The 27791-nt window shown below is 42.9% G+C and overlaps 2 protein-coding genes across 5 annotated transcripts; one reads left to right on the top strand and one right to left on the bottom strand.

The window, feature by feature from the left end:
• Nucleotides 1-103: 103 nt before the first annotated feature.
• Nucleotides 104-13579, bottom strand: DUS4L (dihydrouridine synthase 4 like). 3 transcript variants are annotated; one of them, XM_081878510.1, is made up of 8 exons: nt 11230-11316; nt 9476-9606; nt 8908-9029; nt 6507-6624; nt 4231-4353; nt 3659-3885; nt 880-1292; nt 104-513 (listed from the first exon to the last, which is right to left on the bottom strand). In XM_081878510.1, the coding sequence occupies exons 2-7, from the start codon at nt 9604-9606 to the stop codon at nt 1042-1044; spliced, it is 972 nt and encodes a 323-aa protein (XP_081734636.1). In that variant the 5' UTR covers nt 11230-11316; the 3' UTR covers nt 104-513; nt 880-1041. The 3 variants fall into 3 exon arrangements, with proteins under 3 accessions (XP_081734636.1, XP_081734635.1, XP_081734634.1); XM_081878509.1 differs by lacking the exon at nt 11230-11316 and adding an exon at nt 13563-13579 and having other exon boundaries at nt 105-513; XM_081878508.1 differs by lacking the exon at nt 11230-11316 and adding an exon at nt 10979-11223 and having other exon boundaries at nt 105-513.
• CBLL1 (Cbl proto-oncogene like 1) lies at nt 12900-27791 on the top strand. Of its 2 annotated transcripts, none has more exons than XM_081878497.1 (6): nt 12900-13089; nt 21142-21306; nt 22947-23044; nt 24168-24251; nt 25477-25550; nt 26307-27791. In XM_081878497.1, the coding sequence occupies exons 1-6, from the start codon at nt 12903-12905 to the stop codon at nt 27343-27345; spliced, it is 1647 nt and encodes a 548-aa protein (XP_081734623.1). In that variant the 5' UTR covers nt 12900-12902; the 3' UTR covers nt 27346-27791. The 2 variants fall into 2 exon arrangements, with proteins under 2 accessions (XP_081734623.1, XP_081734622.1); XM_081878496.1 differs by having other exon boundaries at nt 12987-13089; nt 22944-23044.

Here is a 27791-nt window from a genome sequence, read left to right as displayed (position 1 = left end):
GCCGTATAAGACGACCCCCGACTTTTGAGATTTTCCTGGGTTAAAAAGTTGTATGTCTTGCATATATAGAGGCCTGGGTCTCATACCACCATACCATGACTGCCCTGGTATACAGATCTATCAACCTGACCTGCCCCATAGCCAGGAGGGCAGTTATCTCTATCCCTATCCTTTCTCATTGAAACTCCTTCTCAGATCACTTAAATGTACCATCTTTTTTCAAATCTCCTAGTAAAATGTATTTTTCAACCGTTTTTTATTCCATTGTTTAATAAGCCACATGTATACCATGTCAGATACACTTAGGACACCAAAGGAGTGCTTGGTTCCAAAAATCTTACAGATATCACTTTGAAGCAACTATATGTAACTAGATGATCACTGAAGATTTTAAATTGGCTATTAGCTACAGGTCTCAAGTACACCCTATTGAAACGAATGTCGATGTGAAGTGATAATGCATGGACCTTAATAATTTCAGGCACGACTGTGTCCTATGTGACGTTTGTACAGCTTTATTATTAAGAACAGGGACGCGGATGGCGCTGTGAGTTAAACCACAGAGCCTAGGACTTGCCGATCAGAAGGTCGGCAGTTCGAATCCCCCGCGATGGGGTGAGCTCCCGTTGTTCGGTCCCTGCTCCTGCCAACCTAGCAGTTCGTCAAAGTGCAAGTAGATAAATAGGTACCACTCTGGCGGGAAGGTAAACGGCGTTTCTGTGTGCTGCTCTGGTTTGCCAGAAGCGGCTTAGTCATGCTGGCCACATGACCCAGAAGCTGCCTGCGGACAAACGCCGGCTCCCTCGGCCTATAGAGCGAGATGAGCATGCAACCCCAGAATCAGTCACGACTGGACCTAATGGTCAGCGGTCCCTTTACCTTTATTATTAAGAACATATTAAAACATTGTAAATACATTCATCTGAGGGACTCCGGTAAGAACAATTCGGAGATAAAAACATTTTTCATATATAAAATAAAGTATTCTGAGTTTAATGTCCCAATGAAGAACAATGAAATCGAAGTCTTTATATTTTAAAGTTAGTGCACACCGTAGTTATTTCTAAGGTAGTCTAAAACAGCCGATGTACTTGATAAAACATTGAAAACTTTCTTTTCTTGCTTTGAAGTAATCCTTTCCAGCATGTACATTAAATGGTGGTGAAAGCATGCAAAAGGAGTCCCATGTTCAAGAGCAATATCGACCCAGTCTTGCAGGCAACGCAGAGGTGTTTCTTCATATCCTGCAAACATGGCAGGATTGGCTAAAAGCCCCCTAGCAACCATGATACCTAGCATGGAAAGGAATACAAACAATAAAATAAAACTGCACATAAATTACCGGTATCTTATTTGTTTTAAGGCCTTGTGTTGGACACATTACCATGAGAGTTTAGTTAAATCAGATACCCTTAGAAGTTGCAAGTCTAATAATATGACAGTGGCATTTTTGTCAGCAGGGCTTAACAAAAGGCTATACGTCTAAATGGGAGGGAGGGAGGGAGGGAAAGAAAGTAAGAACAAAGGAAAGATGGAACAGACTGGAAAAGGGAAGAGAATGTAATTTGGGAGATGAAGAAGTGAAAGGGACTGCTTCTTTAGATGTTACAACTGCACTCCCTTTGAACACTTACCTGTGAGCAATTTCTATTGAAAACAATAGAAATTGAGTTCTATTGAGTTACTTCTAGGTAAACATGCATAAGACAGTATTGCAACACAGTGGAAATTTTTGTAAGGCACTTTGAGTCTCCAGCATGTACTAACTCTGTACAGTGCCAAATTAAGTCCTAGGTCATCTAAATATATTTCAGCCCCACATTGGTCCAATTTAGAAATACTGCGAACACAGATTTTTTTTGCTTTCAATTACAGCCGCACTTATTAACATACTTATAACTCTGACCTAAAGTTAATTTTGTCCTCAGTTCTTTCGCAGTGAAAAATAAAGCAATAATCTCTGTCGCAAGATCACTTTCCTGCACGGCTGCAGATAACCTTTCCATCTGCTACAGTTGATATATGCATATTTTATGTTTAGTCACTCTGTTTTCGTTCACATATTTACTTTTTGACCTCCCTGTATGCTACACTTTTATGTATTTGAACATTTACTTGTCTTACAGTGAAATCTTATGCATGTTTACCGTATTTTTCGCTCTATAACACGCACCTGACCATAACACGCACTTCGTTTTTAGAGGAGGAAAACAAGGGGGGGGGGGGAAATCTGAATGAAACAGTGGATGTATCATTTTTGTGCCTCATGCTGTGGCCACAGACATGTGATCTGATGGTGAGTTTGGGGTAGCCCAATGCAAAAATCCTGAGAATCGCTGTGGATCTGTGCTTTGTAACCATGTTTTAGCACCATTGTGACCCCAGGCAACAGTGGGTGCGTGATTTTTTTGGTGCAGGCTGTAGCCATGGACATGTAATGTGATCTGATGGTGAATTTGGGGTAACCCAATGCAAAGATCCTGAGGATCCATGTGGATCCATGCTTTGTAACCACGTTTTAAGTGGGGAGCGAAGGAAAAACACAGAAGGGACAAGGAGCACGAGAGGGGTGTGCAGAGAAGAAGCTGCCTAAGAATGCAGGAGTGGGGTTTAACGGGAGGGAGGAAAAGAAGGCAAAAGTTTTCCCCCACCCACCCAAGCCAGCCCTCTCTCTCTCTCTCTCCCACCTGCATAAGCACGGAGAGAAATTAGAAGGAAGGACATAATTCTTTCCTTTCCCCTCTGCTTGCCTGGAGGGGAGGGGATTTGCCTGCTCTTTGTTCCGTTTGAGCAAACAGGAACCGAAACAGAACAGGGTGGGCAGTAAGACCCTGAGGCAGAATGCAGGAAAGCAACAGCTTCCTCTCTCACGGAGCTCCCTCCTCCCGGATTTTTACCCCTGCGCTCCTGCCATCGGCTCCAGGGACCACACATTCGCTCATTAACATGCACAGACATTTCCCCTTACAGTGGTGCCTCGCAAGACGAAAATAATCCGTTCCGCGAGTCTCTTCGTCTAGCGGTTTTTTCGTCTTGCGAAGCATCCCTATTAGTGGCTTAGCAGATTAGCGCTATTAGCGGCTATTAGCGGCTTAGAAAAAGGGGGGAAAGGGAAAAAACTCGCAAGACTCGTTTTCGTCTTGCGAAGCAAGCCCATAGGGAAATTCGTCTTGCGAAGCGCCTCGAAAAACGGAAAACCTTTTCGTCTAGCTGGTTTTTCGTCTTGCGAGGCATTCATCTTGCGGGGCACCACTGTACTTTTTAGGAGAAAAAATCTGCGTGTTATAGAGAGAAAAGTACGGTACTTGGAAGTAACTGCTCCCAAGTTCAATGGCATTTACTCCTCAGTAACTCTGCTTAATTGACTCTCTAAGTCAATGCTTAGAATTGTAGTTTAACAGTGCCATCCTACGCCTGTTTACTTGCAAGTAAATGCCACAATTTTCAATGGGACTTGCTCCCAGGTAAGTGGGCATAGGACTGTAGCTTTAGAAAGCTTGCTTAATAGATACTAAGTGAACCAATCCATTAAAACTAACTTCCATCATAACTCGTTTCTTGCAAACAATTCAAGTTTAATGCCAGGAATAAAATATACACATATATTTCCCATTTATTGAGAGGGCAGAGCCCAAATGAGCCCACAAGTTGTTCTTACCATCTGTTCCTGTTTTTTGATGAACGTCCTTCACATCTTTTAAAGATTTAATGTCACCATTAGCTATAACCGGTATAGACATACTTTGTTTAATTATTTTAATTGCATCGTAGTGTACTGGCTGGTGTCTTTCCTCTACATTTCTCCCATGGACTGTAATCCAGGATACTCCAGCTGCTTCTGCTTTTTGACACAGGTCTACAGTTCTCTTTAGGTCATCATGAATCCTAGCATTACAAGTAACAAAAACATCAGCATGTATTATCTGAATGGCACGAAAAAATGGCACAGAGTTAAGAACCAAGGGAAAAAATGGGGGGGGGGATGTTTAAAAATTTAAGAATTTCAATTTAATAATTAAATGTTTTTAACCTATTTTAGTAGTTCTTGTTTGCTTTTAGAGTGCCTTGAGACTTATGTGAAAGTTAATTAAAAAATTAATGAAATAACACCCCCCCCCCGTTTCATTTTATCCTCACAAAAGTCCTGTGAGTGACAAGTAAGGAACTTCCTCTACACTTGGTCAATTACACTTTTAATGTATTTTTTATGTAGGTGGTATCAAAACTTACCTTATCTTAATAGATACTGAAAACATGGGGTTTTCCACTTGATTTCTTACCAGCCTCACCATCTCTTGCACCACTTCTGGTTTGTTTATTAAGCAAGCACCAAAACCTTCCACCATAGCCCACCTTGAATTGAAATAACAAAATAATGTTTGCGTATTAGAATAGATGGCTTCATTTTTCCTTTTATCATTCTTGTGAGGAAGCAAAATAATGACATGAGGGTTTCAGGAAATCCAGACTAATTTTCTAACAAGTTTCCTTTGTTATAGAAGGATTAAACTGGGGCTGCCATACGCCTGGATACTCCTGGACATTATTTCCAAAAGGCAGTGCTTTGTCCTGGATCTTAGACAAGTCAATTGAAAAATTGTTTTTTGGTGTTTTTGTAAAAGAAAGTTCAACAATTTGGGGTTCGCCTAACAAATTTTGGGTTTCTTTTTTTAAAAACTCAGCAATTTTGGAGGTTTCCTAAAACAAGCTCAACAATTTTTATGATTTCTTGGGGGGGCCCTCAACAATTTTGGGGTCTTCCTAAAAAACCCCTCAAAGCTCAACAACTTTTGGGGTGTCCTGGTTTTTACTTTTTGAAATATGGCAACACTAGTTTAAACCCTATATAATACAAAGCACTAGCCATATTCTGTATATTTAGTAAGATATCTTTTGAGATTCTGATGCAACCAAACCTTGAAGGCTGGAGGAGTTGAACAGAGACAGAGAAAGACCTGAAGATTCCAGCATTGCCTGGAATCTATACACACTATCTATACACATTATCTATACACACCAGGTCCAGCTTATCTACCCACCAAGAAATATAAGTTTCTCAGGGGTCAAATCTACCCTGACCTCATGTCAGTCACTAGAGCTTCAGAAATGGTCTCTAACACTAGTTACCATGCTATGTTTATTTATTGGAAATATTTGACTTTGCCTCCTCTGGGAAAAAATCCACTCTGCAAACACCCATGGAAAGCAGCCAGGATTCTGCACATATTCAGTGGTTGTATCTAACAGTGTTGCTTGGCTTACAGTAAGGCTTCTGTTACAGGATGTGCAGCGAAGCTATCTCCAGTGATTCCCCTTTACAGCTTCACCTATCAGCTCAGAAGTATCCCTCAACCACCTGGAGCAGATTTAGGGGTTAGGAATATTAGGGGGGGGGGATCACCAAAAATTGCTTCCCTACCTGCTTAGCTGGTATAAACCTTACTGTCAAGCTGAGTGGCATGTTGGATCAAAGCTGTCAACCTTCCCTTTTTTTGCGGGAAATTCCCTTATTCCAGCGCTGCTTCCCGCTGCTATCCCGGATTGTTAGATATTCCGTAGACTGTCTCTGAGACAGGTGAGGCTGCTGAACCCTTATTTTCAAATCTGAAAGTTGACAGCTATGTGTTGAATACAACCTCATAAGTTTATAGTTAGCCTCTATTTAATGGTTGGTTTCAGTCAAACGTTGACACAGAAGTGTTCTTCCTGAAGTTAAATACCGTATTTTTCGCCCTATAGGATGCACTTTTTCTCCCTCCAAAAATGAAGGGGAAATGTGTGTGCGTCCTATGGGGCGAATGCAGGCTTTCGCTGAAGCCTGGAGAGCGAGAGGGTTCGGTGTGCACCGACCCCTCTCACTCTCCAGGCTTCAGGAAGCTATCCGCAAGCCTGGGGAGCCCACGGGAGTTCCCGCCGGGCTCCCACGGCTTGCGGAGAGCAGCCTGTTCTGGGGGCTGGGGTCGGGGGAAGCTCGGGCTTCCCCTGCCCCAGCCCCGCGCCGGGTGGGGGGGGGAAATAATTTTTTCCCCTTTATTTCCCCCCCAAAAAACTAGGTGCACCCTATGGGGCGAAAAATACGGTAATTATCAACCAATTACGTTAATTGTGAATTCATAAAGTTATATAATTTGAGCCCAGTTTATTCAGAGGCTTGCCTGCACCTATGCAAACCTGTTGGCCACAGAGACCCTGCTTGTAGGCACACAATTAAGATCTATTAAGTAGGCAGGCCTGTTCAGTGGTAGCTCTATTTTTGCAGCTCTACTGATTTAAACTGTACCTTTATTGTTCAAATCTGCATTTTAGTCAATTTTATGCAAATGATGCTAGGCTGTATATTGTTTTTGGACTGCTCTTTTAACATTCTGTAATAGCAATGAGATGTTTTTCTTGTGTTTTAGATTTTAATTGTTTATGTCCAGAAATGCAGGATATAAATACTTGAAATAGAAAAAAGTTAAAATGTGCAGTTTACTCATTGCTCCCCGAGTTTCGTAAAATTTTACCTCTGTGGACAGCCACAATTTACATCTACGCCATCGGCAAAGGGACTGATGATACAAGCAGCTTCTGCTAGAACGTGTGCATCTTTAGCGGCAAACTGAACAATCAGAGGGCGATCACCTGATAAAACGACATTTCATAATAATGAACAAATACACCACATATACACATACAATGTATTGGGTCTGATTCTAAGATTTAAGGGTTAATTTAAGGATATTCATGGGAGGAAAATTTTTCTCACACACCCCAGCTCTGCCACCCACCAAAGGGTCAGGGACACTCTTGAACAATATGGGATGGGGATCTGCTGAGAGAGGGAGAAATCACTCAAAAGTGGGCAGGGTTCGGGTCAAAATTGGGCAATTCATACCTTCTGCAGGAATGGGGGCTGCCCCCCACATGCTACATTGGTCAGGACGAGCCTCTGGGAAAATGTTCAGGGGGTGCAGGTGGCTGTAAGGGGGGGGGAATGGAAAACTTTCGGTGGCATTTGCCTCCTAGGTGGGTCCTAAGGAAAGGGTTAAATGAGCGTGATGTGATTGGCCAGTGGGAATGCAAGGGAGGAGTAAAAGTTAGAGTGGGAGGTTTTGAAAGTCAGCTGAGGTTTGGGAGTTGAAAAAGGAAGAGGGAGGATTAGGTGTGGGTTGGTAGAGATGTATTGTGAGAGAGTGAGAGGTCTGCTCTGGTCAGACCTCACCTGGAGTACTGTGTCCAGTTCTGGGCACCACAGTTCAAGAAGGACACTGACAAACTGGAACGTGTCCAGAGGAGGGCAACCAAAATGGTCAAAGGCCTGGAAACGAAGCCTTATGAGGAACAGCTAAGGGAGCTGGGCATGTTTAGCCTGGAGAAGAGGAGGTTAAGGGGTGATATGATAGCCATGTTCAAATATATAAAAGGATGTCACATAGAGGAGGGAGAAAGGTTGTTTTCTGCTGCTCCAGAGAAGCGGACACGGAGCAAGGGATCCAAACTACAAGAAAGAAGATTCCACCTAAACATTAGGAAGAACTTCCTGACAGTAAGAGCTGTTCGACAGTGGAATTTGCTGCCAAGGAGTGTGGTGGAGTCTCCTTCTTTGGAGGTCTTTAAGCAGAGGCTTGACAACCATATGTCAGGAGTGCTCTGATGGTGTTTCCTGCTTGGCAGGGGGTTGGACTCGATGGCCCTTGTGGTCTCTTCCAACTCTATGATTCTATGAATTGTTAGGTGGAGTCAGATAGTTGGGGATAATCAGTTTGGAGTTGTTAGGAACTAAGATTAAGAAACTGACAAGAAAAACTAACTGAAACCATACGCTTGTTCCTGCATTTAAAAATAAACTTGATTATTTGTTAATGTTAACAACTGACTGGACTCCATGTGTCCCCGTGAGATACGGGGTGGTGGCAGCGGAAAAAGCAATTGCAGTGGCGGCACAGGGTCAATAGACCATCAAACGTCCGGGGGCCCTGTGTGTGATCGCCACCCTTTCCTTCCACAAATTTATTTCAATTATCGTAGGATGTAAATCATGAAGTCTTGATAATTTTTCAAAATAGGATGCTGCAGATGGATGGCTGAGGGTGCAAGACAGAGGCTTGCTTAACGTCGCTTACTGATTTTGTGCGAGGTTTGATTCAGGAATGTCCTGATTTCAGGCACAGTCTCTTAGGCTACCACCCTATGCAGCCAGGTGTGGAGAACCTCTGGCCCTCTAGATGTTGTTGAACTACAGCTCTCATCCGCCCCCAAAAGGATGGCCAATGGCCAGGAATGGTAGGAGTTGTACATCTGGAGAGCTAAAGGTTCCCTGCACATTTCCCTGGGAATAGGTCCCAACTCATTTAATGAGACTTACTTCTGAGTAGACATGCATAGCACTGTACTGTTAGCTACATCAACACATAGAACTTGTGGGTAAATAATAAACTGAATAATAATAATAATAATAATAAATAAGTGAAGAAAGTGGGGGAGGGGGAAGCTGGGGACATTATCCACAAAAGTTCCTTGCTATGCCAGAACAACCATCTATAATTCCATGTCCTTACTCAAGCAGTCAAGCCTCATAAAAATGCAGACATATGTAGGGTACAGAGAGGAACAGCATGCCATGGGCTGGAGCGCCATGTGTGTGGTAGTAAAATGTGTTTTATCAATGGCAGCTAGAATTTGTGATCTCCAAAATATGTCTGGAGTTTGGTGGAACTAAGGTGGGAATCCAGCTGTTCTGGTGATGCTGCAATCCTATGCATGTTTACTCAGAACTCAGTGCTTATAGTATATAGGACTTTAGCTTAAATAAAAGTAATTTTGTAGGACTTTATAGAAACCCCTAGCTAAAGGAGCATCAAAAAATGGCCCAAAGTGGCCCTTGCATTTTATCTAATGAAATCTGAAGAAATGCAAACACAATACCTTGGTTTGTAGTAAATTCACTGTGTCTAGCTTTTACAGATCTGACAAAATCAGCTGCAACAATCATTGGAGTGTAGCATAAATCACAGTCGTATTTCCGGACTAATGTTCTGAAAGGCAATCTGAAAAACACGGAAAGGTCTGAGAAAAAAAAGTACTAATTTTAACGAAAACCCTTTTTGGATAAACAAAATGTATGTCATTTTGGTGTTTTATTCCAAACAACACTAAGTGCAACAGAATCATTTCTCATATAAAGAGAATGAATAATTCACATCAAGGTAGACCCATTGGCTCAAAGCCTGGATAAAATGTGATTCACAAACAGAACGAAGTACTCACAGCTAAGCGAAAGCTAAAGCTCTTCTGCTGGCTAACAAGGCTGCTCTTATACCTCAGTAACTTTTGCTATATTCCATTGCTGTACTGTGTACTTTGGGACTATGGACCGCAATAAAGCTGTGTGTGTACTTACAGCTAAGCTAATTTACGGCAAGTATAATTTTCTTGGATAGTTTATTACCCAGGAAAATATGTGAATAGGAAGCAATCTGAAAATGGCACTTACTTTGAATATCTAACCATAGGAGCACATATTTTCACAATAGTCTCAGAGTGAAACAAATCAACTGGATTTCTTAGCGGACACTGAATGATTTCTCTGGACTGACTATTCACATAAAAGTTATCGGGCCACATCTGCAAAACAAAAAAACATGAGACAACTGAGAAAAAAGCAAACTCTTTTAATCTTGCTAAGCTTGCAACATTACCCTATTAATTGCAAACAACTGTGTGTTTTTAAAAAATACCCTTTGGTCAATAGCTTCAGTAACTTCAAGCTCAATAAAACACTTAAAACATATTTTACAGCTTCATAGCAGTGTCAAAATAAGCCAGACTGTATTCAGAAGGGATTTTGCCCCAATAAGCCTTCACCACAAAGCTTTGTTTTTTTAAACTATTTGCATACACATCTGAAGTCGTCCCTCACCAAAAAATACCAAAACTGGCTAGCAGAACTGACAATATGACATCCTGATTCAACAGAGCTGCATGTTTCAACGGATTGGAGTCTCAATGGCTGAAATTTCAGAGGGCCTACTACGTTGGTCAGCTGCAGCAAAAACAAAGTACTTTTAAAAACTAATACATTTTATTGCACATAAGCCTTCACGTACTACAGTCCAATTCAAGCACCACACACTCTTTTTATTCTGATGAAGGGCTCCACTCCTTGAAAGCTCATGCCAAAATAGCGTTGGTTCGCCACACAGGGCCAGCCCAAGACAATTTTGGCAACTGAGGCAAACCACAAAATAGTGCCCCCTCTCCTTGCCGGAGAAGAAGCGGTGAGTGAAGATCCACTCCAGGAACAAAGGGATGGGGGATTAAAAGGGTTCCTGGGATAAATCAGTCAATAGAGCTTGAGACTCAATCTCAGGCTTGCGAGTTCGAGTCCCACGTTGGGCAATTGGACAAAAAAGATTCCTGCATTGCAGGGGAGTTGGACAAGACAACAACAACAACAACACCACCACCCAACCCATTTGTCTGAGTTTCCTTTCCAACTCTATGATTCTGTGATCTACATCAGGATCTGCTGCCCCCGTGGTTTCTGCCGCCCGAGGTGGTTCCCCCACCTTGCCTCTGGGTGCGGCCGGCCCTAAGAAGCCACAATGCCCTTGTCAACTTGCTGAGGCTACTATTAATGGACGAGACTCTGAAATCGCCACAAATTGTACGACTAGGCGCTGTGGGTTAAACCACAGAGCCTAAGACTTGCCGATCAGAAGGTCGGCGGTTCGAATCCCCGGTGAGCTTCCGTTGCTCGGTCCCTGCTCCTGCCAACCTAGCAGTTCGAAAGCACGTCAAAGTGCAAGTAGATAAATAGGCACCACTCCGGCGGGAAGGTAAACGGCGTTTCCATGTGCTGCTCTGGTTCGCAGCTTAGTCATGTGGCCACATGATCTGGAAGCTGTACGCCGGCTCCCTCGGCCAATAAAGCGAGATGAGCGCCGCAACCCCAGAGTCGGCCACAACTGGACCTAATGATCAGGGGTCCCTTTACCTTTAGGAGCCTTTCAATAGCCCTAAACATTCATGGGGGTGGATAAGAATGATGGGCAAACCCTTGCTCAAAACACAGCTTCTCCCCTCCAAATAACAGAAGGAACGTCCTAAGCAGCAAAGAAAGATGGAAAGAGCCAGGACGTCAGCAGAGGCAAAAAAAGAAAAAGCCTGCGAGAAGCTCCTTTCGGGATGTGACGGCGGATTCTTATCCGCACCTCCAAGCCGTGGAAGAACACTACGGAACGCTACCTTGTCCCTTCTGGCCCTTCCGCCCTTCCGTAGGGCCGGAGAGCAGCCGGTTTCAGCGGGAAGAGAAGGCGAGCGTCCTGAACGAAACTAAAGGGAGACTATAGAAACAAGAAAAGTATAGAGGGAGCAAACAGCCTCGATTTCCGATATTTTTTTTTTTTTTTAAGGCGCTGCTCCTTTATTACCTCGACATTTCTCTCTCTCTCTCTCTTGCACTGAGACTTACCGCGGAAAGTTACCGATCGGGTTTAGGGCGGAGGTGGCGTTAAATATAACGAAGAAGCGAAGGAAAGTTAGGACCGAAGTAGTATATACGTCTAGCCTTTGGTATATCTACGGGTTAGAGCCAGTTAGAGCTTATGTGAGGCGTCTCAGCGGGGCCGGCCGAAGACTTCCCAATATGCCAGAGTTACGCAAGGTCTGCGAATGCTGGGTTCCTTCGAAAGCGAGAGCAGCCCTCGTCTAAACAGGGACATCGTACGGTGGTGATAAGGCGAAGACGCCAGGCCGCGTCGCTTCGGGTGGGCAAGGAGGGCGTAAAAGCATTTTATTGATAAACTGTTCGAGTTAAAAAGAATTTTTTTTGGGGGGGGGGGGAAGTATCTGAATTCTGCACAAAACGGACCGCAGGGATTATTAGGCTGGAGTTTGGAGCGAGACTGAAGGGCGGCGACGCTGGGCTGGAAAAACCGAGCCATGCCCACCCGATCATCCTGCTCTAGAGTCGGGCGGAGCTGCCGGGCTCCTTCGCTGAGACACAGCCACGGCAACGATGTTGACACCTGCAGGGCAATTTTTAGAAGGGCTTAAGCCGCGTTTCCCTTAAGAAGCAACACCCGCTGCCGCATTAGTTTCACTTTCCAATTCATTCATTTCCTTTAAATATACACTATAACTACAGCAGCTTGTCCAGCGGCGCATACTGTACTTCTCAAGTTTCGTAGGGAGCGCAAACATCCATCCTGCCTCTGTAGCAAACTTCTTCTTGTTTTTTTCCTTTTTTTTATTTAAATAATATTTATTAAGAGTTTAAAGATTACAAAAAGAAAGAAAAAGAATTAAACAAATCAATATAATACAATACAAAAAGAAAAACACTACGTAGAACATTGTTAACAAAACAAAACAAAATGAAAATCACTTCCAACATTTTCAGGCTTAGCTTTCATTCACTTGTTTCATTGACTTCCTCACGCCTCCCTTTTTGTATTCCACTTCAATTAACTGTTTCAACAATTCCTTTCCATCTTCCTCTGTTTTCCGTCCTGTAATTAATCTTAACATATTCTAACCTTGTTTTTTCCCTTTAATACATTAACAATCTATCTGTACCTAGTTCCTTATAAGATTTCTGCCAAAGCCATATAACTTCATTCCACCATTTTTCTAAAGCTCATTAATTTTGTAGCAAACTTCTTCTTGAAGGAGACGCCCGACTGCTACCCAGTCACAGTTTGCACTAAAAAAAAAAGATAGATATATCAGATATATCTATTAAATTTCCAGAAATTTCACATATACATCCCCACCCATAACAAGATCTTCCTTCTCTTTTGTCGACTTCCCATTTTCCATGGTGATTTTTTTGCAGCACCCTATCTTTCCCCTCTCTCGTTCCTTCCGCTGCTCAGAGTTCAAATTCTGCACAGGATTCCGTTCCCTCGCTCCCTTATATGGCACTGCCGATGGACATTCCCGCCCGAAGGAACCAGGAAGCGGCCCTTCCGGCGAACGGTTTCGCCTCTGCTTTCGCACCTCTACGTTTCCCGCCGCCTCCCGCGCTTCCGGTCCCGCCCATCCTGTGGCCCGGAGGCGACTTCCTGTCCCAGAGTACCTTACACCGAACCATGGACCACAATGGTGAGTTGGGGAGCGGGCGGGGGACCGGGCGGGCCAAGCGGGAGCCTCGCAGCTTCCCCGCCCGCCCGCCCGGCGGCGGCCTCCCGCTCCGTCTCCGCCCCGGCGCGGAACCGGTAGCCGGAGGAGGGCGGCGGGGCCTCGAGGGTCGCGGCCTTGTTTCGAGCGGGAGGGCGGAGCGGTTCGAAACGCGAGGCCTGGCGCGGCTTGGGCCTCGGGGGGCCGTCAGGCTGCGCTAGGCCGCCCGCTCCCCTCATTGGAGAAGGCTCGCGGCGCTTACTCCCGAGTAGGCCCCGCTCCCCTCAGCGGCGAAACCTCGCGGCGCTTACTCCCAAGTAGGCCCCGCTCCCCTCAGAGGCGAAACCTCGCGGCCCTTACTCCCAAGTAGGCCCCGCTCCCCTCAGAGGCGAAACCTCGCGGCCCTTACTCCCAAGTAGGCCCCGCTCCTCTCAGCGGCGAAGGCTCGCGGCCCTTACTCCCAAGTAGGCCCATGTCGAGCGAGCCGCCGTCTTCCGACAGGGGGTGGGGAGGCTGCTGACCTGCCCGCCTCGCGTCTTGACCAGCTTTGCGAGGCGCCGCCTTGGGCCGCCTCTGGAGGGAGCGGGGCTTTAAGGCTGGCCTCTTCTCTGCTGAGCCCTTCAGGGGTCCTCCTAATTGGGGTGGCTCCCCTTTCGCTTCCTCTAGTCTAGAGCAGGGCAGGCGCCCCTCGAAGCAGGTTTCCTCCTTCCCCGTGGAAAGCATCAACGAAAGGGGCTTCCCCGCTGGCCCCAAATGCCGGATTTAAGAATCAGCTAAACAAGCTATAGCTTAGGGCCCCATTCTCTTGGGGGGCCCCAAAAAAGTAAAGAAAAAAAACCCTGAATGTGCATTTCCAAAATATAAGATAAAAAGCAAATAAACTTTGTACAGCTTTCCAGCCCAAAGAAGCATCTGGCTGCCGTATGATTTATGCTTAATTACCTATGTTTTGATAGCTTTTTCCGGGGGGGGGGGGCAGGGTGTGCAAATACCGGACGCCTCTTTTCTTTGGAGTTTCTGCAGCAGGGTCACTTCCGAAGTCAGGCGGGGAGGGAATGCTGTTTTGGGCATCTGTGGTCTCCTTCAACTCCGGAGACCCCTCCAACGCCACAGCGTGTCCTTTTAGATGCAGGACGGCCTCCTGGACTTTTGGGGGGTTGTGAAGCCTAGCAAGCCCCTCTTTCACCCCTTTGGTGAATGCTCACCCCTCGGAACTCCCGAGACGAGCGTCCAAGAGCAATCAGCAGCAAAGCGGAAGTCCTAAACTTTGATAAAATAAATATTTTGTTATGTGCAAATGGTTTTAGATACCTATTAGGTCCATAAGTTACCATATAGCATATATTCAACGCAAAAAACAGCGACAGTTTGTTGTTGACAAAGGACAGCGGGACATATAAAGGGCCCTGTTACCTTCAGTAGCTTAGGGCCTCATCAAACCTAAATCCGGCCCTGGGTGGCCTGTTTTCTGTACAGTTGGTACCTCACAAGACGAATGCCTCGTGAGACGAAAAATGCGCAAAACGAAAGAGTTTTTCGTTTTTTGAGTTGCTTCGCAAGACAGATTTCCCTATGGGCTTGCTTAGCAAGACGAAAACGTCTTGCAAGTTTGTTCCCTTTTTCTTGCAAGTTTGTTTCCTTTTTCTTAAAACTGTGCATTCACTTCGAGGAGCAACTCATAGCACGTGGTGTGGTAGCCTTTTTTGAGGTTTTTGAAGACTTTGGTAATTTTTGAAGCTTTTCCAAAGTCCGTGCTTCGCAAGACAGAAAAATCGCAAGACGAAAAACTCGCGGAACGAATTAATTTCGTCTTGCGAGGCACCACTGTACGTGCAAATGGATGTAGTCCATCTCCCCACCATCACCACACTCCCCACTACATGTGGGTCGAACATGACTCTGAAAATAATAATGATAATAATTTATTGAGTTTATATACCGCCCAATACCCAGAGGTCTCAGGGCGGTTCACATAAAAGATCACAACATATATAATTAGAATAAAAGCTACAACCCAATAAACAACACCCCTCCCCAAGAAAAGAGCCACATTTTAAAAGGATGTTAAATAGATCAACCAAAGGTTAGCAGTTTTTTTGGGGGGGGGGGTTATTGGTTAAGGGTTTTGTGGCGAAATGCCTGGTTGGAATTGCACAGCAGGGCAAACATGGCTTCCTCCGATTACCCCCACCCCCACCCCATGAGTTAAAAGTACTATCTAGAGTTGGTAGTACAGCGGTGCCTCGCAAGACGAAATTAATTCATTCCGCGAGTCTCTTCGTCTTGCGGTTTTTTCGTCTTGCGAAGCAAGCCCATTGACGGCTTAGCGCTATTAGCGGCTTAGAAAAAGGGGGGGAGGGAAAAAACTCGCAGGACGAAAACGAAGCAAGCCCATAGGGAAATTCGTCTTGCGAAGCACCTCAAAAGACGGAAAACTCTTTCGTCTAGCAAGTTTTTCGTCTTGCGAGGCATTCGTCTTGCAGGGCACCACTGTACAGGAGTTTGGGAGGCAACGGCTTGAATCGGACTGGGGCAGCCTGCAAAAGTGTCCCTGTCGCTTAATGGGTTAAGCTTGCTTTTGTTGTTGTTGATTTAATCATGCTGCTTTAAAGCATAAATCATTCAACACGAAGAGGAGTTAATAATGTTGGCAGTTGTTGTAAAAGGGGTTATTATGGTGACCAGAAGGTAATGGAAATGAGTAAGATTTTGGAACACAGAAATAAAGCAAACCATCAAATCTAGCACACGGAGAGCCACTTTATTTTAATCGTGTAATTTGGTATTTGAACGATTTGTATTAATAATTGTATTATAAATTGGTATTGCTGTAATGAGGCTATTACTGGATTGTAATTAAAACAAAACAAATTCCTTCCAGTAGCACCTTAAAGACCAACTAAGTCAGTTGGTCTTTAAGGTGCTACTGGAAGGAATTTGTTTTGTTTTGACTATGGCAGACCAACACGGCTACCTATCTGTAACTGGATTGTAATTGAAAGCTAATAAAAATTATTTTAAAAAATCTTGCTGCTTTAAAACAAAAAACACAAACAAACAAAACAAGGCAAGGTTTAAGCATCTTTACTAGATAGAGAGTATTGATAGAAACTCCTTTTATCTCTCATGAAGTAAAATGTGTAAACACTGGTAGCTGTTGAGCATTTTTCCGGGTGCTTTTGGGCTACAATTCCCATCATCCCTGACCACTGGTCTTTCTAACTAGGGATTCTGGGAGTTGTAATCCAAAAACAGCTGGAGAATCAAGTTTGTGAAACACTTACCTGTTAGGTTGCTCGTGCCCTTTTAAGGCCTGCATCTTCTCATAGGTCTACTGATTTTGTTTGCCATATTGGAATTTATTAAAAGCAGCTGAGGAGTCTGTGCTCCTCCATATGCTGCTGTACTACAACTCCTATCGTCCCTGACCTTTAGTCATGCTGGCTGGGAACAAACACTGAATCCATCACAGAGTTATAAGATGTATTTCTGAAAATGTCACTGTCAGCTTATGTGTGCGAAGATGGGCTAGGACCAGGGAGACCCTGGTCAAATCTCCTTTTACCTATGAAGCACACTGATGACTCCTGGCCAGTCATTCTCTTTTACCTGTATCTAGCTCACACAGCTGTTGTGGGAATGTAGTAAAGGAGTAGACAGCCACCCAGAACTCCTGGGAGGAAGGGCAGAATAAATATGCAATAAAATAAAATAAATTTTAGGCACATTTGCTGTGGGCTTAAACTATCGATCAGTTCTAGTTTGAAGCACTTGCAAAGAAACACATCTGATATGGATTGGGATCTATTATAACAAGGAACACAATTATTATTTTGAAGCAGGTGCAATTTAGATAGAATTATAGAGTCACAGATGTGTAACTTTGAGTTGATTTCCAGTTACTTCATTATACAGTAAGAGATATGAGAAATGCTAACCCTTCATTGAATTTTTCTGTATGTTTTGCTCTTTTTACTTAGAGCCAAATAATAACAATACTTGGTTGTAATCTTCACCCTACATACCTAGGAGCAATCCCAATTGAATTAAGTAGGATTTACTTCTGAGCGTACATGGCTAGAATTGTACTGTAAGTTGCCTAATTTGCAGGCAATAATTAGTTTCTTCAACACCTTTACATGTATATATAGTTTCTAGTATCAGAGTTTAGCTTTCTTTTGTACATAGGACTGTATTAACAACAGAATAGACTGCGTGTCTGATGAGATTATTCCTCATTATACACTCTAGATTTAAATAACTTTGGGCTTATTTACCTTTTGCCCTTTCTAGGCACAAGTCTGTGCTTTCCCAGTCTGTAGCCAAGCAATTACTTACTTATTTTGCCCTGCCATTACCCCCAGGAAAACCCACTCTTTAACACTGAATTGGAGTATTTTGGATTTTCTGTGGATTGCTGTTTGCTCTGATGCAGCCGCAAAGAGTGGGTGTTCATGGAGAAAGTACTCAGACATAGAGCTTTAAAGTGTGGCCTAGAAATGGGGCACAAAAAGGAAGTCTGGATGAGCCTTCTGTTAGTTTGATTTGTGATGACGCGGTAACTGCTCCAAAGATTCTTCCTATTTTCCTTGCTGCTGAAACCACTGAGCTGCTTCCGAATTGAGTCTAGAGAGGTACACGTGAAAAGTACAGGAGATCCTCTTTGAAAGTAAGATTACATCTTTCAGAGGGTGAAGAAGAGAAGCACTTCTACTAATTTGCAGAGTTCTTTCAGCTAATGAAAGTTCATGAAACTGGAAAAATGAAAAGCGTCACTTCAGTTTTTATCAGTCATGTATACTGCCAACCAAGCAGTTTGAAAGCATATCAAAGCGCAAGTAGATAAATAGGTACCGCTCCGGCGGGAAGGTAAACGGCGTTTCTGTGTGCTGCTCTGGTTCACCAGAAATGGTTCAGTCATGCTGGCGACATGACCCGGAACCTGTCTGCGGACAAACGCCGGCTCCCTTGGCCTATAGAGCGAGATGAGGGTGCAACACCAGAGTCGGTCACGACTGGACCTAATGGTCAGGGGTCCCTTTACCTTTACCTTTATTGTGCAAGAAAAGACTGCTCCCTTCCCAAGCAGTTCATAGTCTCAAAATTTCTACAGCAGGCTTCTTCAACCTTGGCCCTCCAGATGTTTTTGGCCTACAACTCCCATGATCCCTAGCTAGCAGGACCAGTGGTCAGGGATGATGGGAATTGTAGTCTCAAAACATCTGGAGGGCCGAGGTTGAGGAAGCCTGTTCTACAGTATGGCAGGCAACAAGGAGAGATAGGATAAGAGGTCAGAGTAACCAGGGAGGAGTGCAGTTACATTTACTTCAACTTTATCTCATTTGGGAATTGGGACTAACCTGGCACCTTCCAGATGTTTTGGATTACAACTCCCCATTGGCCACAGCAAACATCTGGCAGGAACCAGGTTTGTTGTTAAGCTAACGGTGTCACAGAAAACTTGAGTTTTGAGGAGGAGATCTGACCTAACAACTTTGTTATGCTAACCTTTCTTAAAAACAGTGGTTTTTCAGAAATGGTGCTATTTACCTGTTTTATATTCATTCATTTATTTGAATTTATAGCCATTAGGTCCAGTCGTGACCGACTGGGGTTGCGGCGCTCATCTCGCTTTATTGGCCGAGCGAGCCGGCGTACAGCTTCGGGTCATGTGGCCAGCATGACTAAGCTGCTTCTGGCAAACTAGAGCAGCGCATGGAAACGCCGTTTGCTTTCCCGCCGGAGCAGTACCTATTTATCTACTTGCACTTTTATGTGCTTTAGAACTGCTAGGTTGGCAGGAGCAGGGACCGAGCAACGGGAGCTCACCCCGTTGTGGGGATTCGAACTGCTGACCTTCTGATCAGCAAGTCCTAGGCTCTGTGGTTTAACCCACAGCGCCGTCCCTTTACCTTTTACTATCCTTCACCAGATGGTTTCGGGGTAAGGTCCAAAAGTAGCACCAAGTTAAAACAATTAGAAAAAATATTAAAACATTATAAAACTACTCTCCTCCACCCTTCAAAAATGTATGCTCGACATATAGAATCTGTGTGATAAAAATTATACTGTTATAAAGTACATACTGAGATGGGAAGCGTCTTACAAAAATTTTGAAGTCTGCTTGTTTTATGACTGGCGCAGTAAGTCAAATAATGTTAATTGATTATTTGACTCTTGTCAAATACTCATTAAATATATGCTGATGATGCTTCAATAATTGACTGTAATTGAAAAAGGTATTTAAGTATACCTTCACTAAGAAACCAGAGGCCTTCCTTCTGGGTATTGTCGACCAGAAGGTGCTAAAGAAGGACCGAACATTTTTTATGTATGCAACAACGGCAGCAAGGATACTCATCGCTAAGAACTGGAAAACTCAAGATCTACCCACACTGGAAGAGTGGCAGATGCAGCTGATGGACTATATGCAACTGGCCGAGATGACTGGCAGAATCCGAGACCTGGGAGAAGAGAGGATTGAGGAAGACTGGAAGAAATTTAAGACGTATTTACAAAAACATTGTAATTTGGTTGAATGTTAAGAAGGATGCTAGATTATAAAAAATTGGCCACCACTAAATTAGATTTGAATTTGATGATAAGTGAGATTAAAGAAAACATAAACCTTTTGGAGAATTGCTAGATTATATTTAAATGAGTGGATATAAGATCGTAAACAAGTTGATAATTTGCTTGGAAAAACCTTTTAACGATGTAAATGGGAGCGGGAGACGTGAGGGAGTCCAAAGAAGTGATGAAACCACGTTATGATATAAGTAAGGTTGTTTATTATTTGTGCATTTGTATCCAAAAAATTTTAATAAATATTTATATAAAAAATAATAATAATTGACTGTAATTGTCTTTAAAGAAAGTGACATTTTCTTTTTCTAGTTACTGTTCCTCTTCCTTTATTTTGTTTTAATTTTCAGGCTGTAGGCTTGCTCTGGTATTTCAGGATAAAAAACAAGGAGAAATATTTGTTGACATTTTAAGGAAACCTTGTCTAATATCTTTTAAAGCTGTAATTCATAATAGTTGGCTTAAAAAGAAAATCTGCTAGGACAAGGCAAGGCATCCCATTTTCACCAATACCCTTATCAATTGCAGTCCTCTGCTATATCCCATACTATTCTAGGTGGGTGGGGTGGCGGTGATGGAGAACAGTATTGAATAGAAGGAATTGGTGGAAATGATTTGCCCTGCTTTACAGAACTATTTCTGCCTTTGAATACTTCCCTTTGTTTTTGTAGTTAGCCTAAGTATTAAATCTGCCAGTCATTAAAGGATATTTTCTGTTGTTCCAGTAAAGTTAATGCTGTATAATTATTTGACCTTAAATTGACAGTATTTGAGCAAATCTTTTTTGATCAGTTACAAACCAGATGTTCACTGTTTCTCAATCTTATGACATCTGGGCTCCCCCCCCCCTTTCATGGTGAGGTGTGGGATTGAGGAAATGGAATGGAATGATTCAAACTTTTTTAAAAAAGTAGAAAACTGCATTACAGTGTGGAGTTATGACCTAGTCTATTCCTTGCCATTTTTAATATGTAGGGAGTTTTATGTGTGTGAACTTTCAAACATAACGTTTTCCTTTTGTAGTCTGAAGTAGTACACTCTAGGAATATGTTTGCCGTGTGGTGAGTTTTGTCTAATTTGGTCCTTTTTTTGGCTATGCCACACTACAAATAAATGCTTTAGTTTGACTTAGCTATTGTGGTTTCTGTTTGCAAAAGGTAATCTATTAAAGCATGATTTTGTTACTTGCTATTGTAATCATTCCCGCAGAAGCACCAGGTGAATACATTTTTTAGTACTATTAAACATAAATCCGTTCTTCAGGAGAGTCTAGTGTCAGAGAGAGTTGGTTAATAATAATTTTACATTGTTTTTATAAACTGTTATTCTGTAGAAATTCTTTGAAAACTGTGCTCATCTGTGAATATTGGGTCAATTTGAAGGGGTAAAAATTCTTTTTAGCATTTGGATAAATCAAAACAGATACATATCTTTTATTTATTTTTTACATAGACAATGATTTGCAAGGTACAAATAGTTCCGGATCATTGGGAGGTCTTGATGTTCGTCGACGCATCCCTATAAAGCTAATCTCCAAGCAAACAAACAAAGCTAAACCTACGCCACCTCGTCCTGCGAGAAGTATGAATAGGTTGCCATCAAAGGCTGGTGAAGAAGGTAAGAGAGAAACTGTATCATAATTCCAAAAGGCTTTAGCAGCTTTTGCCATTTATAAAAGGTACTGTATTTCAGAATTGGCAGTTTGCAAAAGATAAGCTGAAGGGTCCATGGGGCAAAAGCAAGGTGGATTTGATTTAAATCATGATTTAAATCACTAGTCAGTAAGACTTGATTTAAATCATTTCTTTTACAGAAAGACTCTTTCTTGCTTGAATAATCTTAATATTTACAACCAGATGAAGGTTTCATTTTTGGAGTAATAAATTTTCAGAGTAGTTCATAGAATCATAGAATCATAGAGTTGGAAGAGACCACAAGGGCCATCGAGTCCAACCTCCTGCCAAGCAGGAAACACCATCAGAGCACTCCTGACATATGGTTGTCAAGCCTCTGCTTAAAGACCTCCAAAGAAGGAGACTCCACCACACTCCTTGGCAGCAAATTCCACTGTTGAACAGCTCTTACTGTCAGGAAGTTCTTCCTAATGTTTAGGTGGAATCTTCTTGTAGTTTGGATCCATTGCTCTGTGTCCGCTTCTCTGGAGCAGCAGAAAACAACCTCTATGTCCTCTATGTCCTCTATGTGACATCCTTTTATATATTTGAACATGGCTATCATATCACCCCTTAACCTCCTCTTCTCCAGGCTAGTTTTTACAGTTATATCAAAAATTACTGATTTGGTTGTACAATTAGAAATACATAGATTATTATGAAATTATCATGAGGTTTAACTATATTTGGACAACTTTTCTGCAGTACTTGATTGGAAGGAGAAAAATAATCATTTCCTTAATAACAGTTTAAACAATTCATTTAACTAAAACAATAACATTATAGCATATGCATCCATGTTTGTTAACTGATGTGGTTAAATAATTAAAAAAAAAACCCTAGACTTGAGTTTCAGCACACATGAAAAACTTAAAACAAATCCTTATTTCCTGATGAATAGCGCTTGGACTATAATGTAACTTAAATAGAAAACTATCTGTAGAAGGATTTTTCCTCCAAAAGCATTTTATTGTAAAAATCCAATTTAAATTTTAAAAAATCCAATTTAATTTTTTTTAAAATCGATTTTTTTTCAAAAAAAATAAAATAAATCATTTATTTTTATCCACCCTGCTTGCTTGTTATTATCTAATCTGTTATGCCCTTCCCAACAAAAAGAACAACCTTCTGGATCAGACCAAAGGCCTGTCTAGTCCAGCATCAAGTTCTCACTGTGGCCAAACAAAAGCCTGAGGGAAACCTGGGAGCAAAACACGAGCCCAAGAACATTCCTCTCTTCACGTGGTTCCCAGAAACTGGTATTCAGAAGCATTCCTGCCTTCAATGGTGGAGGTGGAGCATAGCCAACATGGCTAGAGGTCCTTGATAGTCCTCCATGAATTTGTCCAATGCTCTTTTTAAAGCCATTCACGGTGGTGGCCATCACAGCCTCCTGGGGGAACGAGAGCCATAGCTTGACAATGTGCCGTGTAATGCACTTTCTTCTTTCTGCCCTAAACCTTTCAGCATATGACAAAATGGCATTATGTGTCAGTGTGAGTGTTAGCTAAACCCCCACCCACCCACCCACAACCAGTTACCAGCAAGGTTAATCTAAATTTTTGGTTTGTTCCTCCACAGAAGAATTTGACTACAACGAAGAAGAACGATATGAATGCAAAGGTGGTGATGTGTTTAGTAATCAAAGAAGATTTCCCGGACACCTCTTCTGGGACTTCAAGGTTCAGTAATTGACTCCGTAGTTCTGAAATACATTCTGATTTTAAAATTATAAAGTCAAATTGTTGTTTTTAAACAGGGATTTATTTTTTAATACAGTGGTACCTTGGTTCTCAAACTTAATCCGTTCCGGAAGTCCATTCCAAAACCAAAGCATTCCAAAACCAAGGTGTGCTTTCCCATAGAAAGTAATGCAAAACGGATTACAGTGGTGCCCCGCAAGATGAACTCCTCGCAAGACGGAAAACCCGCTAGGCGAAAGGGTTTTCCGTTTTGGAGGCGCTTCGCAAAACGAATTTCCCTATGGGCTTGCTTCGCAAGATGAAATGTCTTGCGAGTTCCTGTGGATTCCCCCCCTTCCCCCCCTTTTCCTAAGCCGCTAAGCCGCTTATCAGCTGATCCGCTAAAAGCGGCTAAACCGCTAATAGCGCTAATCCGCTAAGCTGTCAATGGGCTTGCTTCGCAAGACGAAAAAACCGCTATACGAAGAGCCTCTCGGAATGGATTAATTTCGTCTTGTGAGGCACCACTGTAATCCGTTCCAGATTTTTAAAAACAACGCCTAAAACAGCCATTTAACGTGAATTTTGCTATCTAACGAGACCATTGATCCATAAAATGAAAGCAATAAACAATGTACTGCAGTCACACAATCAAATCAATCAGTAGCTGAACTGGGTTCCACACAGTCACAAACACAAACAAAAAAAGCCACAAAAACAAAAACCCAAAATAAATAGCAAAAACAGACAGACCTCAGCGTAACACTCAAAACGGAAGTGTAACACTCAAAGCGGAGCATGTTCAGCTTCTGAAAAAAGTTCGCAAACCGGAACACTTACTTCCAGGTTTGCAGTGTTCAGGTTCCAAGTTGTTTGAGTACCAAGGTGTTTGAGAACCAAGGTATCACTGTACCGTATAGTGCCTAATCTGTTGCTATTACTTAATACAACCGAATAGAAATTTTTGTCCTCTTCACAAAAGTTATGGGGGGCGGGGAGAGAAAGTGGGCTCATACCTTCCAGAAAAACATACCCAGGATTTTTGTCGATTTCTATGCATTTAAAATATGCAAGTGTATTGTGATAATCGGCTGATGAAATACAATGCTTGCCATTTTGACAGATAAATTTACTAGGAGAAAAGGATGATACTCCAGTCCATTTCTGTGACAAGTGTGGGCTGCCAATCAAAATGTATGGACGCATGGTAAGCAGAACTATATTGATCAACTCAACACAATCATGCAGCTATGTCATATGGATAGCCATGTCTTCTCAATGCAGCTAACTTACAATATATGCTCATTTAACTTGTGTACATTCAGCTTTACGTGCTTGGCAAATTTTTTAAAATACGCAAAGGGGCAGACTTGGGCGGGGCGGGCGGGGAATCTTTGACCATCCCACCCATCATTGAAGCCAGTGTGTTTGGACTATACGTGATTTTGGCTGTAGGCCCTATCCCTAGAATGTAATCACAGTGTAAGTTGAGTCACCTGTTTGATGAGCTGTAAAATCACTCTTGCTTTTGTATCATGCTGAGCCCTGTTAAATTAAATTTGATATGGTGTTCATTGAAAAATATCATGGAAAAATATTTTGATGTTCTTTTTCAATAGTGTGTTTTCCAAAACACTGGCCTGTACATATGATTTCAGTTTGCTTTTTTGTGTGAAAGCTCTTCCAGTTTAGCAAACTGAATGTTGAATTGTCGTTGGTTTCGTTCGTCTCTTATTTTGTATTCCATTTGTATCCTGCTTTCCTCCATTATTCCTTCCCACTCTGTTTTATTCTCACAAGAACTGCAAGGTAGGTTAGGTTGAGAGATAATGACTGGCCCAAGGGCACCTAGAGAGGTTCATGGCTGAGTGGGGATTTGAACCCCCATATCAGGTTTTTTTATTGTAGTTTAGGTGTGGACAGTTTCCTCCAACCATAGAGTACCCAAGTTAATGGAAGTTTGTCATTAGCTTTGAAGAAGCTCAGATTGCTCTCAGAACTGGGTTGTTAAAATTAAATCCTAGTACTGGATATTGGATGTTTTAGTTTGCAACCCATTTGTACATGGAACAATCCAGATTCCTAACATTGTGGTTATGTATTTTAATTGGGAGACACTTGCAGAACCAAAGAGTGTCCAGCAGATGGAAAGGGAAGCCTATATAATAAGGAAATGTATGAAATACATCACCACTAGGTATCTAATTTCTCTGCAGCTTCGTGGACATTTTAAATGTAAGAATTTTATTTTCAGCAACATGCTTTGGAGTGTTCTTGCTGTTATTTGCTTATTAGTGTGCAAAACATCTTACAGTCCTGGTAGCTGGGTAAGAATCTATTCTGAACAAAGCATTGGATGGTATCCTATTTAAAAGTGAAGAGTTTGCAAAGCATTGATTTGCTCGTGTGCTTTTCTTTTCCTGGTTTTTTAGATACCCTGCAAACATGTTTTCTGCTATGATTGTGCTATTTTACATGAGAAAAAAGGTGACAAGATGTGCCCAGGGTAAGTTAAACTGACGGATGTGTTTTTGTGAGTTGGGGAAATGCACTGCTCCTTTTTTCTGGTGATCAGTTGTGTGTGACTTTACTCCATGTGTTCCCTCACTAAGAGGTAACATGTAACTCAGCTCTTGACTGGGGATGAGATGAAGGAAAATGCTGGTAAATTGGACAGGATCTGTAGTTGCCCATGACAAAAGGGGTTGTATCCAGCAATTATATTAGATAGGCAACACAGTAGTCTGCAACAAGGTTATGGGATTATTATTATTATTAGTAATAATAAATAATAATAATAAATTATATTTATATCCCGCCCTCCCCAGCCGAAGCCGGGCTCAGGGCGGCTAACAACAATAAAATTATTATTATTATTAATAATAATATAACAATGATAATATAACAATATTGTTATATAAAAATAATATAACATTATTATTATTATTATTATTATTATTATTATTATTATTATTATTTATACCCTGCCCATCTGGCTGGGTTCAGTTCTAAACTTTACCTTGCAAAATTCAGTGTGCTTTCTTTCTAATCAGGGGGGCTATCCCTGCCACAAATTTTAAATTGATATTAGTGGAGAAAGATTGTGTTCAGAATATTATCCCACGGTATACATAAGCTATTATAATACGAAGCAGCTAATCTTGTCCGTCCCGTCCCCCCATGTTTGTTTGTTTATGAACTTGTACAACTCGTAGTAATGCCTGCAAACCGCTTTCTTGTTTCTCCCCCCGCCCCGATATAGCTGTAACGAATCCGTGCAGCGAATTGAGCAGTGTGTCCGGGGGTCTCTCTTCATGTGTAGCATTGTGCAAGGCTGCAAGAGAACCTATTTATCCCAGAGGGACTTGCAGGCTCACATCAACCACCGCCACATGAGAGCCGGCAAGCCAGTCGCACGGCCCCCGCTGGAACCTGTCCACCCTCCGATCGCTCCTCCTCCTGCCGAAATCCCCGAGCGCTTCATCCTGCCTCCCGATAAGCACCACCTGAGCCACATCCCACCAAAGCAGCACATCTTGATGCCTCCCCCGCTGCAGCACGTCCCTCACGAGCATTACAACCAGCCTCACGAAGACATCCGGGCCTCCCCGGCGGAGATGTCCATGGCTCCCCCGCCCCCTCGCTCGGTCAGCCAGGACACCTTCCGCATCTCAACCAGGAAACACAGCAATCTGATCACGGTCCCCATCCAAGACGATTCAAATTCCGGCGCTCGGGAACCGCCGCCGCCGGCCCCCACACCTGCTCACCACCACCCCGAGTACCAGGGCCAGCAAGTGGTGTCCCACCCCCACCATATCATGCCGCCCCAGCAGCATTACGCCCCTCCCCCGCCACCGCCACCGCCAATCAGCCACCCCATGCAACACCCGCCCCAGGCTGGAGGCACTCCTCACCTGGTGTATAGCCAAGCTCCGCCTCCGCCAATGACCTCCGCTCCTCCACCCATCACCCCTCCCCCCGGACACATCATTGCCCAGCTGCCACCATATATGAATCATCCTCCGCCGGGACCGCCCCCTCCTCAGCACGGCGGCCCCCCGGTCAATGTAAACGCTCCCCCTCCCCATCACTACAACCCGAACGCTTTGCCAAAGTTCAGTGAAGACCAAGGAACTCTCAGCCCTCCGTTCACTCAGCCGGGGGGGATGAGTCCAGGCATGTGGCCGGCTCCACGGGGGCCGCCGCCGCCGCCGCGAATGCAAGGCCCGCCTTCTCAAACTCAGCTTTCCGGACCACACCATCCTGATCAAGCCAGATACAGGCCATACTATCAATGATGTTAATAGTAATTTGAACTAAGAAGTAAGACATAGGAAGGATAACTTTCTAAACAGCAGCCTTTTAATGGAGAGCTCTCTTTTTTTTTCCTGTTCTGCTTCATTTATTTGAAGAAATAAAAAAGTTTTAAAATGTGACTGTAAAAGTCTGGGGACTTAATTCTTAAGGTAAATTTTTAAAACCTTGATCGTAGGACTCTTTGACGACTGATATACTGTAGTGCTGTATGGCTCTGTAGTTGACAGTGACATTTTAACAGACGTTGTACCCATAGTCCGGTTGAAGTACCCCAGAAATGAACATTTGTAATATTTCCCAAACAACCGAACACTTACTGTACCACTTGAAGGTATTTTTGTTAAATCTGATGGTTAGTTTTATTTGTGATACGTTTCCTTTTTTTGTCAACCTGTGTATAATTAAATTTAAAATATGGTCCAAAAAA

The sequence above is a fragment of the Podarcis erhardii genome, assembly GCF_964252035.2.
Source record: "Podarcis erhardii genome assembly, chromosome: 10".
Taxonomy (NCBI): domain Eukaryota; kingdom Metazoa; phylum Chordata; class Lepidosauria; order Squamata; family Lacertidae; genus Podarcis; species Podarcis erhardii.
Note: the sequence above shows the minus strand (reverse complement) of the source record. Positions and strands in the feature narration are given on the sequence as shown.

Excerpts from the sequence above, each read along its gene's own strand:
- DUS4L (XM_081878508.1), bottom strand. The coding sequence starts at position 11,008 with ATGTTTAGGGCTATTGAAAGGCTCCTAAAG. Across the intron at positions 9,607-10,978 it reads CTATTGAAAGGCTCCTAAAG|ATGTGGCCCGATAACTTTTA; the intron begins GTAAAGGGACCC and ends TTTGTTTTGCAG. Across the intron at positions 6,625-8,907 it reads TGAATTTACTACAAACCAAG|GTGATCGCCCTCTGATTGTT; the intron begins GTATTGTGTTTG and ends TCGTTTTATCAG.
- CBLL1 (XM_081878497.1), top strand. The coding sequence starts at position 12,903 with ATGGCACTGCCGATGGACATTCCCGCCCGAAGGAACCAGGAAGCGGCC. Across the intron at positions 13,090-21,141 it reads CCGAACCATGGACCACAATG|ACAATGATTTGCAAGGTACA; the intron begins GTGAGTTGGGGA and ends TTTTTTACATAG. Across the intron at positions 23,045-24,167 it reads ACCTCTTCTGGGACTTCAAG|ATAAATTTACTAGGAGAAAA; the intron begins GTTCAGTAATTG and ends CCATTTTGACAG.